General features: G+C 33.5%; 1 protein-coding gene across 1 annotated transcript; it reads left to right on the top strand.

Annotated features, from left to right (window-relative positions):
* The first annotated feature begins 11,565 nt into the window (after positions 1-11,565).
* On the top strand, positions 11,566-13,257 carry LOC140863153 (transcription factor MYB61-like). The gene is made up of 3 exons (XM_073266345.1): positions 11,566-11,789; positions 11,897-12,026; positions 12,146-13,257. The coding sequence occupies exons 1-3, from the start codon at positions 11,657-11,659 to the stop codon at positions 13,086-13,088; spliced, it is 1,206 nt and encodes a 401-aa protein (XP_073122446.1). The 5' UTR covers positions 11,566-11,656; the 3' UTR covers positions 13,089-13,257.
* Positions 13,258-14,678: the final 1,421 nt, after the last annotated feature.

Here is a 14,678-nt window from a genome sequence, read left to right on the forward strand (position 1 = left end):
GCCACAGGAGAAAAAGTTTCAGTGTAGTCCACTCCATAAGTTTGGAAGAATCCTTTGGCAACAAGACGAGCTTTGTATCGTTCTAGGGACCCATCAGAGTTGAATTTGGTAGTGAAGACCCACTTACAACCTACAACATACTTACCACTGGTAGATCAGCCTTTTCCCAAATAGCGTTTTTCTCCAGAGCTTTCATCTCCTACTGAATTACTTCTTTCCACTCAGGTATCTTTAAAGCCTCATGCACATTATTAGGAACACAAATGGCTTCCATCTGAGAGATAAATGCATGATATGAAGATGACAAATGGTTACGATACAAAATTTGAGATGAGATGTTTTGTGCAAGAACGAACACCTTTTCTTTGAGTAATAGGAATTTCAATATCAAGATTTGTTGAGGAGTCATCGTGAGTTTCATGATTGGGTCTCAGAGTTGATTCATGGTTTGGTACTGAGACAGAGTCTCTTTTGCATCTCTTCTCCTTGTGTAGACAAAATCATATGCCTTACCTGTTTCTACAGTGTTAGTTGGATCAAGAGTGATTTCAATTAACGGCTGATCGGAAGGTTCAGTATTTCCAAATTCAATTTGGAAATCTGAATTGAAATCTGAATGAGTTAAGCATTAATCTTCTTGTAGGCGCTCCCCTTGAAGATGATTGTAGTACGACTGGCCTTCAAAAAAGGAGATATCCATAGACACACAAAATTTTATTAAAATAGGATCAAAACATTTATATCCTTGTTGGTTAGCAGGATAACCAACAAAGATGCACCGAATGGCCTTCTCATCAAGTTTTGAAATTTTCGGATCATGATTATGAACAAAGGTGAAAAAATTTTGAGAGGAATATTTGTTAACAAAAGCGTATCAGGGAAACATTTTTGAAAAATTGTCATAGGAGTTTGAAAGTTCAAAATTTTGGTAGGTAACCTATTGATCAAGTAAGTAGATGTTAGGATTGCTTCTCCCCAGAGGTACTTAGGAACTTTAGTATGAAAACTAATGGCCCGAGCAACTTCAAGGAGATGTTTATTTTTTCTTTCAGCCACCCCATTTTGTTGAGGAGTATGAGGAAAAGAACTTTGATGTATAATCCCATTATTAATGAAAAAATTCCCTAGAATCTGATTGAAATATTCCTTGCCATTATCACTCCGAAAAATTATGATCCTGGTTTGAAATTGTGTCTGAACCATTTTGTAAAAATTTTGGAAAGTAGTTCCTGCTTCAGACTTATATTTTAAAAAAAATACCCAAGTCATTCGAAAATGATCATCAATAAAGGTTATAAACCATCTTTTCAGACAAAGTTCTGATTTTGCACGGACCCCAAACATCACTATGAATCATGGTAAAAGGAGAAAAAAATTTATATGATTGGGGGTGTGGGGAATGGGATCTATGATGTTTAGCTAATTCACACGATTCACAATGCAAAGTAGAGACATTTTTATTAATAAATAACTTGGGAAACAATTGTTTTAAATAAGAAAAGTTTGGATGACCTAGTCGATTATGTCATAACATTATTTCACTAACACTAGAAGTAGAGTTGGATGTGAGACATCTATCCTGATTTTGCCTTCTAAGGAGAGAGTGAGCATCGAGCAGGTAGAGACCATTGTCTTGCCTAGCATTGCCAATCATATTTCCCGATACTAAATCTTGAAATTCACAATGAGATGACAAAAAAATGATACGACAATCAAGATTAAGGGTTAGTTTTCTTATAGACATAAGGTTGTAGGAAAGGAGAGGAACATGTAAAACATTGTGAAGTGCTAGAAAAAGAGAAACAAAAATTGTTCCTTTTCCAGCAACAGAGGCAAAGGAACCATCGGCAATTTTAACTTTGTTGTTTCCTGCACAAGGTACATAGGAGGAAAAATATTGCAAGGATCCCGTCATATGATCTGTTGCACCTGAATCCAAAATCCAGGAGCTATTAGAAATAGAACGGACAACATTGGCGAACGAGGAAGTACCTGTCTGGGCTACAGAATAGGAAGAATTAGTCTTGCCCAATCGATTGTCAAATAATTTGTACAGGTGCTCAAGCTGATCCTTTGTGAAAGGAAGAGTTCCCAAGGGTGATGATTGCTGTCCAGAGTCATCCACACTTGTTTGAAGAGCACGACTACCAGTATTATGCCTGTAATGGTTGACTAATTTTTTCTTGAAATGTGCTGGTTTTCCATAAATTTCCCAGCATGTTTCAATGTTATGCCAGGGTTTTTTACACTTTTCACCCATGGCTTTGATTTTTCATCACGTCTATCTGCCCAATTCTCCTTGCTTACTCGTCTGTCTGCCCAATTCTCCTTGCTAACAAGGGTTGATCCTTCAGTTTCCAGTGGTATTTCAGCAGGCTTTAGCATCACATGGCGACGGGCTTCTTCACGCCGAATCTCTGAGAAAACTTCTCGAATACTGGGCAGAGCTTTGCGCCCAAGTATGCGACCTCGAACCTCGTCAAGGTCTTTTTTTTAAGCCAGCAAGGAACACAAACATCCTATTGTGCTCAATTTTTTTCTTGTAACGCACGCTGTCTTTGTTGCATTCCCATTCCTCCCCGTCGAGGAGGTTCAGTTCTTGCCAGATAACCATCAACTCATTGTAGTAGGTTGTGACATCCCTACTGCCTTGTTTAATTTTCCAAATGCGAGTGTTCAGCTCATATAATTGAGAATAATTCTCCAAGTCAGAGTACGTCTCTCGTACGGTCTCCCAAATATCACGGGCAGTGGGCAAAAACATAAAAGGTTTTCCAATTATGGGATCCATGGAATTAATGAGTCATGCCATGACCAGTGAGTTTTCAGATCTCCACTGAGTGAACTTTGCATCAGTTTTTTGTGGAGATTTCATTTCACCGGTCAAATATCCTAGCTTTCCTTTGCCATCGATGACAAGACGCACAGATTTTTCCCACTCAAGGTAGTTTTTGCCATTTAATTTATGGATCGTGATCTGTAGGGATGTATCAGAGAGAGACAGGCCTGCAGTTTGAGATCCGCTGCTGGAGCTGCCGGATTCAGGACCACCAGTAGCGCCGATCATTGTTGCCTTAAAGTTCATGACCACCTATGGCTTTGATACCATGTTGATTTTACAGAATACGATAGAACATGATAGATACACTTTAAATAGATAAAAACAAATCAGAATAATATCCCACAAAATCTGTGAGATATTTTATTCCTATAAAATAAAATCAAATCATATCTTTCCTAAATAAACTTCTCAACAAGTACTTTACATTGTAGTGCGGAAAATAGGCTTAGACATAGTGCTGGTCTAGCTTGCCTAGTATATGAGATACGAAAGTATTATTCGAGATATCCAGATTGTGTATGCATGTATTATGTGTTTGCATGGGTTATGTGATTGCATGTTTTAATTGTCTTTATATACATGTCACGACTGTATGTTGCATACATGAGCATATTGAGTCTATACCTTAGAGGTATCCTGTAGTAGGGCGCTAACCCCACGAGTTTGTGGATGTTTGGATACATAAGTCTTGTGTCAGGTCACCGTGATGGTTGGACACTTGTACTAGTATCAGGTCACCATTATCCACTGGGTATATGAGCCACCTCCTGAGGCAACGACGCAGCGTGCTATATACCCTGGGCCCGATCTATGAGCTTGTTTTTTGACCTGAGTGTGTTGGTACCCAGTTCACTTGCATACATACACATATAATACCGTATACTTATACTCTCGTACTGAGCTTATCATGCTCATGTCCCGTACTTTGTTGTATCTGGACACCCTATTCCATGGGGCAGGTTTGCGGTTGGATGAGGCGAGTGGTTCCAGAAGAGCTTAGGTAGTGGATGACCAGCAGGATTATTGTCTAGGATTATGTTTCTGTTGTATTTGAGTTGATACAGATTTCGATATGGTTGTATCATAATTGTTTTTATTTGGGATTTATTTATGTTTTTCCGCTGCTATTTCTGATTATTCTTTTAATTAAGTTAAATGCATGCTTAAGTTTCAGATTATTAGGTGATCACGGCGCGGGTCACTACACATTCCCTGACATACAGTACATATGAAATATGTGTCTCTGTCTGTTATTTTGAAGCACGTAAAATCTTTCTATTGAAAACTGGAATATTTTTCAAGGAGTACTGCTTCTGTTTTTAGTGAGCTAGCACGTCTTGATAAAGAGTATTAGATTCTTTCGTTCAAGAGTCTACAGATATTATTTCTATCTCCAGCATGATTCTATTGAAGTAGTCAATCACCAAAACTAAATGTTGTCTAATAACATCTTTAAAGTTAATCATACATCAAGAATTCACGAAGCAATATATATAATTTTACAAATATCTTATATGATAAATGAATTTCATCTTAACATACTTTATATATAAAACTTTCAAATCCAAGCTTTTATTCTTGTAGTCCTCGACTCAGTTATCAAAATCCCTATCTTTAACATAGCCTTTATAGAGGCCTATTTCGCAGACAAGTCTATGAAGGTATGGACCGGAAATTTGATCCATGTGTAACTAATTCTTTTCCCAACTCAAAAAATCACTCGTAATAATAGTTTACACTGATATAATTGTCAGGAACGAATTGCTACTTCTACTGCTACTGGGTAGACAAGTAGTGAGTTACTACTGTTCTGATATTGATTTAGTAGAGGCAGTAGTTCCTTGCTGCTAGCGAGTTCAGTAGTTTGAGCCACTGAACTCTCCTTTCTCTTGGATCTCGAAATTCGACCAACAAATATACTTGTGCTGAAAGAGGTCAACTAGGATATTGGACTGTATCGGTTGGTTCTACTGGTTTGTGAATGTAAAAAAGCAACAAATAACATAGTAGATTGTTTCTGGATGTTCGGAGACTTAACTGCTCCTACGTCACCCCTTCTTCTGGTTCTGTCAGAAGGTACTATAGAAGACTTTGAGTATTACAACACTTGCAACACCCCCACCTCAGCTAGGACTTACTCTACTGCCTACAACTGAGACACATAGACTCAACAAATCAGTTTTCGACTGATCTTACAACAGTGTTTTATTTAGTTCACTCAATTGATTAGTTTATAAAGATTGTACAATTCAACACGTAACACAGAGTAATCCTAAGAGATCTGATATATCTTGATGTGTGTGCTAGTGTTCTTCAGCTTCTGTATATGATCTTCTTTATAAGCATAGAACTCTTCTTGTATGTATATAAAAACTGAAAGTGTTCAGTTGTTCTTTGTTAAATTGTAGTGGTGTGAGTTCGTATAAGCCGGTCCATTATTCTGTATGCTGTGGTCTCTATTTATATGTACAAGATAACAGTCATCTTTGATTCAAATACATCTGTTGATAAATAGTCGTTTTCTTGTCATTTAGTTCACTGTAGAAAGCTACACTGTTGTGACAACTCGATTTTTTTTAAAATAAATGATGTAAGCAATGATGCACAAAGTTTTAAGTTCTAAGATAATCAAATCTTTAGTCTATTCTAATTTGATATTATCGTTATCTTGAATAAATTTGGCTCAAGAAGCTAATAACTTTGCAACATCCGAAGCTTGAAACCATGGCGACTCAAGAACTCGAAAACTGCAGCTTATGAACTAACGACTTTAGCTCAATAAAACCTATTAATTCTTGTCCTAAGGCTCGAGGATTTCAGCTAAAAATGAGCTAAGGGAGGAGGATAATTATGGTGTAGGAAGTGACCATTTGACTCACATGGTGTCTCTTGAGTTTTGGATAGAATTTTGACCAAAGTAAAGGCTGATTTGGGCTCCAAGAAACCAAGACTCAGCTGACTTTTTAGATGATTTTCTCAGCCTATAAATAGCCTATGGAGAAAATTCGATCGTATACATGATGGTTCGTTTCTTTGATATGTATATATTAAGTTCATATGATTCGTTTCTTATGATGAAAATATGAAAGCAAGCACTGTCAAGATTTGATTGCTATGGAAAGAAGTTTTTGAATTTGATAAGTTGTGATATGACCCTCAAACGGTGGGTATAAAACCGTTATATGACCCCTACACGGTGGATATAAAACCGTTATATGACCCCTACATGATGAGTATAAAATCGTTATAAGGCCCTCACACGGTGGGTCGAATAAAACCGTTATATGACCTCTACACGGTGGGTATAAAACCGGTATATGGCTGTCGCCCCATAGAGGAGTAACATATTGGGGACAGATCAATGAACCTTTAAGGAAAAGATGAAATTCAGTGCTTTATATACGATATGATATGCTTTTGAGCTATATTTTGAAATATGTCCATTTTATGTGGAAAATTCGACCCTGCCTCATGGGTATTATCCCATGGGGTAGGTGACACTCACTAATTGGTTTAAATCATATGGGCCCCACATGATTTGAGTAGGGTCCACATGATTTGAACCAATTAGTGAGTGTCACCTACCCCATGGGGTAATACCCATGGGATAGGGTTGAACCTTCCATTTTATGTCTTGACCCCTATCGTGACATGTTCCGCAACAAGCCACTTATGAAATTTCGTTTCTACTAGTATTTTAATGTCACTTATGAAATTATGTATACATGTATATTTGGAAATCACTTCTGAACATATGTTTATACATATACTTTGTTATTGGAGTAACGATCGACCTCAACTTGCTGAGTGTTTCTCAAAACACTCACCCCTTACTTCTTCTCCAGATAAGACTGAGGAACAAGTGAACGATGACGAGCAGAAGACGTTTTGGGATGGTAATGAAGTACAAAATCTGAGGATCCAAGCATCTGCTTAGTTTTATTATATCTATTTTCCTTTGCAATCCGCTTCCGCAATTATGTCGTGTTCTCTGGTGAATTTCTATTGTCAATGTAAAGACAATTATTCATTTATGGAAAAGACTTGTTTTGGCTATTTGATATGCTACGAGGCTTATTGTTTTGTTAAATAATGTCAATGTCAACTAGAATTTTTGGGGACGTGACAACTGTGGCTGCGCAAGTCAAAGTCTACTCAGTGTATTAGAGACATTTGGATAATAGCTTAGACTAATTAATAGGATGTTCTGATATATATGATCTTCATCTACTGTCTGCTATTTAAGTTTTTCTGCTTCTGCTTCTGCGCACAGCTATTTGTTAAACACCAAAATTTAGATACTCAATTTCCTAACAATAATATTTTACTCAAGTAATTCTGCTGTTATTTTGTTGATGCTTTTATATCAATCAGTAGAATTGAGTTAGTTTTGGGAATATAATATACACATAAAATTTCATTTAAGCAAATATAAAAGGTGACATCAAAATTTCTCCCTTTCATTTTAAAATATATCTAGTAGTATATTTTTGTCAATTTTAGTTGTTTACATGGATCCTAATATGTGTAACATAAGTTTTATTTGAAATCCCGAAATTAAAACTCCTAATGCCATATCAACCCTAGACCTCGAACGAATACCCTGGTTTTTGTGCTATCACAACTCAACAAAACAATAAAAACATTTGTCATTACAACACAACGCATTCACGTAGTACACAAATACAATAATATTTTTTATATTTTTAATCACCCCTCCTCCATCGAACGATTAAAATAGGTGGTATACGTCCATTATTGCATATATATATATTTTTCCCCGTTACATATAATAAACTAATAAAATGGTGGATAAAGATTCTAATTTAGCCGATTTAAAATATAGTCGATCAATTATTTAAGTGTGCGATTAATAATTAATATATATGACCTTTGGTTTGTGGAATACTTTGTGTTAACAAATTTGTCCCTATTCGTATTGCAAGAAAGATGCATTATTGTGATTGTCGGCTACGACTTTAGGGCCACATTAACTTATTCAATTAATCGATCTTTAAAAAAATTTAATCGTTTTTGTTTTGGACTTGCCGCTATTAGCAAACAATAAAAAATTGAGAAGAATGATTTTAATTACAACAAAGAACTATTTATTTCATTCATTTTAAAACAAGTAACTGGAGGTGTTTGACATTAATTTATGAATAAATCTCGTGTGAGACAGTCCCATGACATATATATATATATATATGAGACATATATTTGTTCTTTTAAGCTTGAGAGAATTATGGAGATTTTTCTATCCTATGGTTTTAAGCCTTAGATTATTAACAATATATGTTAAAATGCGAATGACTCGCATGATTTACCGATATTAAGAAATGCTGTGAATTATATCCGGTGGACGATAAACTAAGTCAAATTATTGGAAGAAAGAGTTAATTAAAAAAAAATTTGTGTGAGAAAATCATTAATAGTGGATAACGAAAAGTTTCCTCAGTTATTTTATTCCGATGATTCCTTTCGAAGAATCAAATGATTTGTGTAGCAGTTAGCGTAATCAGAGAATTTGGATGCAAATTGTATTATTATATCCAATTTAATTAATCTAGTCTCCGGAATATTCTGGAATTTTTTAATTAACTTCACTTAGGTAACAAACTGAGAACAATTATTACCTTTTGGCATACAAGTGTTTTATCTCTTTATTTATTGTTATGATTTTTTAATACTATCATACTTTCACTATTTCCCTACTCGGATAAACTACTAATTGGGAATGAGTAACTTAACTAATATAATATAATAAAAGCTAATAATTGAAGGGAAGTTCAATATTCTTTTAGGGGAAAAAAAGTAAAAATGGTCGGTACATTGGTAACCAAAGTTTTAAAAAGTGTAAAACCACGTAACTTGAACTTTACAAAGTTAATCGGATTTATTATTAGATTGATCATGAAAAAATGTTTTTAGTTTTTGTTATAAATTTAATTTAAACCAATCAATAGATTAAATAACACATAAATATATAAAATTTAAGAATAAATATATAAATCTTATAGAATTTGTTTTTCTGTTGAGAGTAACCATGCATTAATGAATATTTCGGTGTTTTTAGGATTTGTTTTAGAAAGTTAAAATTATCAGGTATTTATTATATATAATAAAGTTTAAATATAAATTTTATTCAAAAAATAATAAAAGTTCACATAAAAATTTTTACAAAAATAATTTTAAATTTATCTAAAAAACATCATGCTTAATCGCACTTTTTTTTTACGCCTGTACTTTTGCCCAAATCGGAACATTTTCTCACACTTAATCACGTTTGATGCATCCTTTATAGAAGACTGTTTAAGGGTACAATTGTAATTATATCAAATTTTACCGTTGGCAGTAAATGTGTAATTATTATTATTATTTTTTGTGATAGTATATGTTTAATTTTTTTAATCATGTGTAGTTAAATATTTTTAGTTAAATTCGTGTCAATACTGGATCAGGGACATGGAAAAATTTCCAACGTTATATATTATGAGAAAAAAAAAAGGATGAAAATAAGGAAAATTGTAATATATTGTGGTGTTTTATCATATGTATATCAGCATATGATTTTTAGTTTTTACATTGTCAAATTTCAATATTATTCTATTATTTTTTATTTTTTTAAGATTTTAATTCACATGACGCTGACGTAATATCTATGAGTCATATCACATAATCATTCCCACATAAAGAAAAGATTAAAACCACATGACAAAGACGAAAATTGCCAAAAACAAAAAAAAATATATGATTAAAACTCAATCTTAACTAATGGTGGAATCGGGTCGGGACTCATCCCGTAACCCCCTTATCCGATTCCCGTCTCGATAGAAATTGAGATATTTTTTTTCTTCCGATCCCGCACCCGAGAAGTGTCGGGACCCGAATGTTCGGGATCCCATCGAGTCGGGAGAGGGTAATTCCGAATAATATTTTTTTAAAAAAAAATTCTTCGAAAATATTTTTTTAAAAAAAATTATGAAAAAAATCAAACAATTTTTTAATACATTACAAATAAATTAAAATTTCTTTATATATAACCATTAATAAAAAACTAAAACTTTTTTTTAGTACATTATAAATAAACTAAAACAACTACTTAATTAATAAAAAAAACATATAATTATTCATAATAATAAAAAAACAAAATAAAAATTTATAACTCAATGTTAATATTAAAAAAAATAAATATAAAAAAATTATATGGTATATAATTATAAAAATATTAATATTAAAACATAAAATTTTTTAAAAAAAATTATTTTTTTAATTAAAAATATTATTTTTATATTCGTGTCGGGTCGGGAATTCCGTCGGAAAGAGTAGCCTATCCCGATCCCCAAATTAATCGGATCGGGAAAAATCTCAACCACTCGAGTCGGAAAAATTTCGATACGGGATCGGGTTGGTAATCGGGACGGGTCGGGATTTATATAAAATTTGTCACCCCTAATCTTAACGATACAACGGATGAAAATTGCATAGAGTAAACATAAAATAGAAAAGTACAAAGTCTTTGATGTGTTGTGAATCAATTTAATTCAATATATTTGTATGTCATCATCCTAAGCATTTTCGTGTTGTAGGCCATATATGTAATGCAAAACAGCTATTTGGGAAAAAAATTATATGGGAAGTGAATTGGGAGCAAAGCAAGAAGATTAGCCCCGAAGAAATTTAATTATGTAGGCCTTAAAATGAGTATAATATTCACAAAACCAAGAAAGAACAAAGCCAGTAATTCCAAAGCCAGATGCCACAAATTCACTAAAGAAATGCAATCCGAGTACTATTTATTTATGTATTTATTAATTGGGAAGAAATAGGCAAGACAAGAGAATGTCTAACTACGACACGATTTTGTAACCTTAAATTAATTAATTGCACACTACTATCATTGGTAGCCATTGCTAATCATGGGAATTTCTTCTCTAAAATAACATCATCCCATTTGCAAATCTTTTTGTCTTTCTTGTGTTTGGAATCTTTGAATAATTTGCTCCATTGGAGGGCTTTTCTTGAACCTCTCAACAATCTATCTCATTATAAAAACTTTTAATCTTACATCATTTAAAAAATTATACATTCATATTTCGTTTCATGTTATGCATGATTTGAAACCCTTTGACAAGGTTTCATAAAACCATGTTTGATTCAATCTAATTCAATAATTTGGACTTTGATCCAGCTTGACTTCGAGTTCAAATTAACTAATTTCGAAAACAAAAATTTGTAAGATCGAACGTTTATCGTTTTATCAAAAATTATAATAATTGTGCTAATTAAATATATTAAATTATACAACAACTAAAATGTTGCGATTTTACAGCATATAGAGTTATTGCTCTCCAACACAAAGATACAAATTTTTAAAACATGTAAGAATTACTTATGGGCTGACTTCATCACATTTTTATCCCAAACAATCATGTACGTACGTATTACAATTTTAAAAAAATCCCATTTTTTCCACCAAATTAATATCTGTCTTCCATGCCCCACAACTGCTGTCAAGCTCATTATACAATTTTCCTAAAACCCTTTCGAGAAGACATTTTCAAGTCATTTTTTTTACAACATCTTGGCATTTATAATTTTAAAATGAAATCCCATTTCATGATTAATCATAAAATAAAATTAATTATAATCTTTTGGACAGCGACTCTCTTTTTAAACCTCCTCCCTCTTGCAAAATCTCATTTTCAGAACTGATAATTAAGCCTTCTCTCTCTCTTTCACATTTCTCCATCTTTTTTCCTCCAAAATATATTGGCAATTTTTGGTGTGCGCTTTCTTGTACCACTTATATACATGGGCAGGCATTCTTGTTGTTACAAGCAGAAGCTAAGAAAAGGGCTATGGTCACCAGAGGAAGATGAAAAACTTGTGAAACACATAACTAAACATGGCCATGGCTGCTGGAGCTCAGTTCCAAAACTAGCAGGTGAAATTCATGAAATTTCGAGTTTTTCGACTTTTTTTCGAATGCTATGAACCAAACGAGTCCCCTTAGCTTGCTGGCTTTTTTTGTTGTTTTTTTTTTTCTTGAAGGGCTTCAAAGGTGTGGGAAGAGTTGCAGATTAAGGTGGATTAATTATCTAAGGCCTGATTTGAAAAGAGGGACATTTTCACTTGAAGAAGAGAGTTTGATCATTGAACTGCATTCGGTTCTTGGGAACAGGTGCATTGATTTATATCATATCAAATAAAAAAAAAGTTTATAACATGATATACTGATCATGTTACTGCTCTTATACATATTTACTGACAATTTTTTTTACATGTTTACTATTACATTAGATGGTCCCAAATCGCTGTGCAGTTGCCTGGAAGAACAGACAATGAAATCAAGAACCTGTGGAATTCATCCATAAAGAAAAAACTAAGGCAAAAGGGCATTGATCCCAATACACACAAGCCTCTCGCGGCGGAAGCAGAGGATAAAGAGAAGGCATCACCAAACGGCAAAAACAATGAGAGAACGTCGGAAGGATCGAGTGAAGTCAGTTTTTTCGACTCCGAAAACCCGAAAAATCGAGTTTTCGCGGCAGAGAAACCGACGCAAGAATTCTTCCTGAACAGGTTCGTTTCCAGCCACGAAATTAGTAGCCCTGTCAAGCCATCTGATCTGTCGGGATTCCTCTCCTTCAATCACCAGATCAATCACGCTCCAAGAATCGGGCTTTCGACCAATCCCAACACTAATCTTTTCTCCAATTTAAGCACTACTAAATCTCCCGAAGCTATTTCTGATCAATTCAACTCTAACATATCTACCGTCCCACCTTCTATTCTAAGCTCAATTATCCGAACAAAACCGTACCCGAATTTCGGCCCCGAAAATCCCATTTGCACCCCATCATATGACAGCGTGAAGTTTCAGAATTTGAGCAGCGCAAACTCTGATCTTCAAACAGAGTTCGGCTGCTTGGAAAACAATCCCTTTTCTTGGGGACTTGCGGATTGTGCAAAATCAGAGAAAGAAGACGAAATCCCGGAAGATATCAAGTGGGCAGAGTATCTGCAAACTCCATTTTTGTTGGGAAACAACTTCATCCACAATCAAATAGCTGCTCAAGATTTAAGCATGGAATCGAAATCGCAAGCACTTTTTGCAGCAGACGGTTCCTACAGCAATGGAAATTGGCATTCGAACCAGCAACTACAGCAGCCATTATTACAAGGTTCGCAATTATATAGAAACCAGTTCCAGAGACTTCCTGCCACCTTTGGATTTTCTTGAAGATTTCCCACTTCTCCATAAAAAGCTTTTAATTTGAAATAGGTGCTGTGTGCTACAGTGTTTATTTATTATTTCTTCTTAATCTGTAAATATGGGTCGGATTATAAACAGAATCTCGCAGTTCTTCGTACCCACATTTTTTTCCATTTAAAATTTCTTCCTGTTTCATCATTTGTTTTCATCTTGTCAAGAATTTTTCCACTTTTGTTTCATTGTTTTTCCTACCTTTTTGTTTTTTTTTTGTTTTTGCCCTTCTGTTTCAATTTCTTCATGATACGAGAATCTGCAGCAGTGGCTGCGTTTTTATGAGCACCGAATAACTCACGATTATTTGCAAACTACGTTAGTCGGATAACTTGAATCGAACAAAATTTATTCAACAGGTTCACAGATGTTTTTATTATTATTTAGTCTATGAAGCCGACTGGAGTTACAATATTTTTTCTCTTTTTTTTTCCAGAGCAATGGGAAAATTTTCAAAAATGTCCTTCACCTAAAAAATGAAATTAATGAATAATAATGAAATGAAGTAATGAAAATGAATTATGTTTTGTCTAGAACTGGGATACCGAACCAAAATATCGATTTTTTGGGATATCGTACCGAAATTTTTTCGATATATAAATATTTTTTTAGTATATCGAATTTTTTTTCGATATTTGTACAGTATCAATATGAATTTTTTCCATACCAAAATTTTGAAATTTCGATATCGATACCGATATGAATTTTTTTTGTACCAATATTTTGGATACGGTATAACGAAAACTCACCCCTAATTTTGTCGACCGATTAACTAGCTTCTTTTTATATTGATCCATCGATGTGAATAATGTGATAATTATGTTTTGGTAATTCTATAACTATTTACCACAGAGATGTTTTTCCCCTTTAAGAAATAATACATAGGTGTATCTTAGCTTTATAACCTTTAACAAAAAGATAATAAAATAATAAAAAATAAAAAACGAGTATCTATTAAGGAAAAATAACCAAAAACATATTTCCATTGTCGAAAAAGAAGGAATCTAATCTTTTATATGTGTTATTTCTCATAGTTATGTGAGTCAATTTTGTAATGCAAATCTCCTATCTTACCCAATACACACAAAATTATTTCTTTTAATGTTGAAATAATACTTTTGTTATACATATTAGTCGGACAAATTTGTCTCATTGATATAAATCTGTGAGACGATCTCTCATAGTCATACGAGACTTACGCATTTACACAAAAACTCCTATGAAAATGTCTCACGGATTAATTTTGTAAGACGGATCTCCTATTCGATTTGACCCATACAAAATTGTTATTTTTTATGTAAAATTATTACTTTTCACTCCCGAATTGGATTGGGTCAAGTCATCGCATTGATATAGATTCGTAAGATTGTCTCACAAAAAAAACCTACTCAAACTTAATGTTTTAATAACTTGTACAAATAGTTATCTTTAATCATATATTAAAAATATATATTAACTACGGTTATATGAAAATCAAAAAAAATTATTAGACTTTTTCATTGGTCAATTTTGTGATACGGATCTCTTACTTGACAATCATGAAAAATATTACTTTTATGTCAAAAA

Source organism: Henckelia pumila, chromosome 4 (assembly GCF_033568475.1).
Source record: "Henckelia pumila isolate YLH828 chromosome 4, ASM3356847v2, whole genome shotgun sequence".
Classification (NCBI taxonomy): domain Eukaryota; kingdom Viridiplantae; phylum Streptophyta; class Magnoliopsida; order Lamiales; family Gesneriaceae; genus Henckelia; species Henckelia pumila.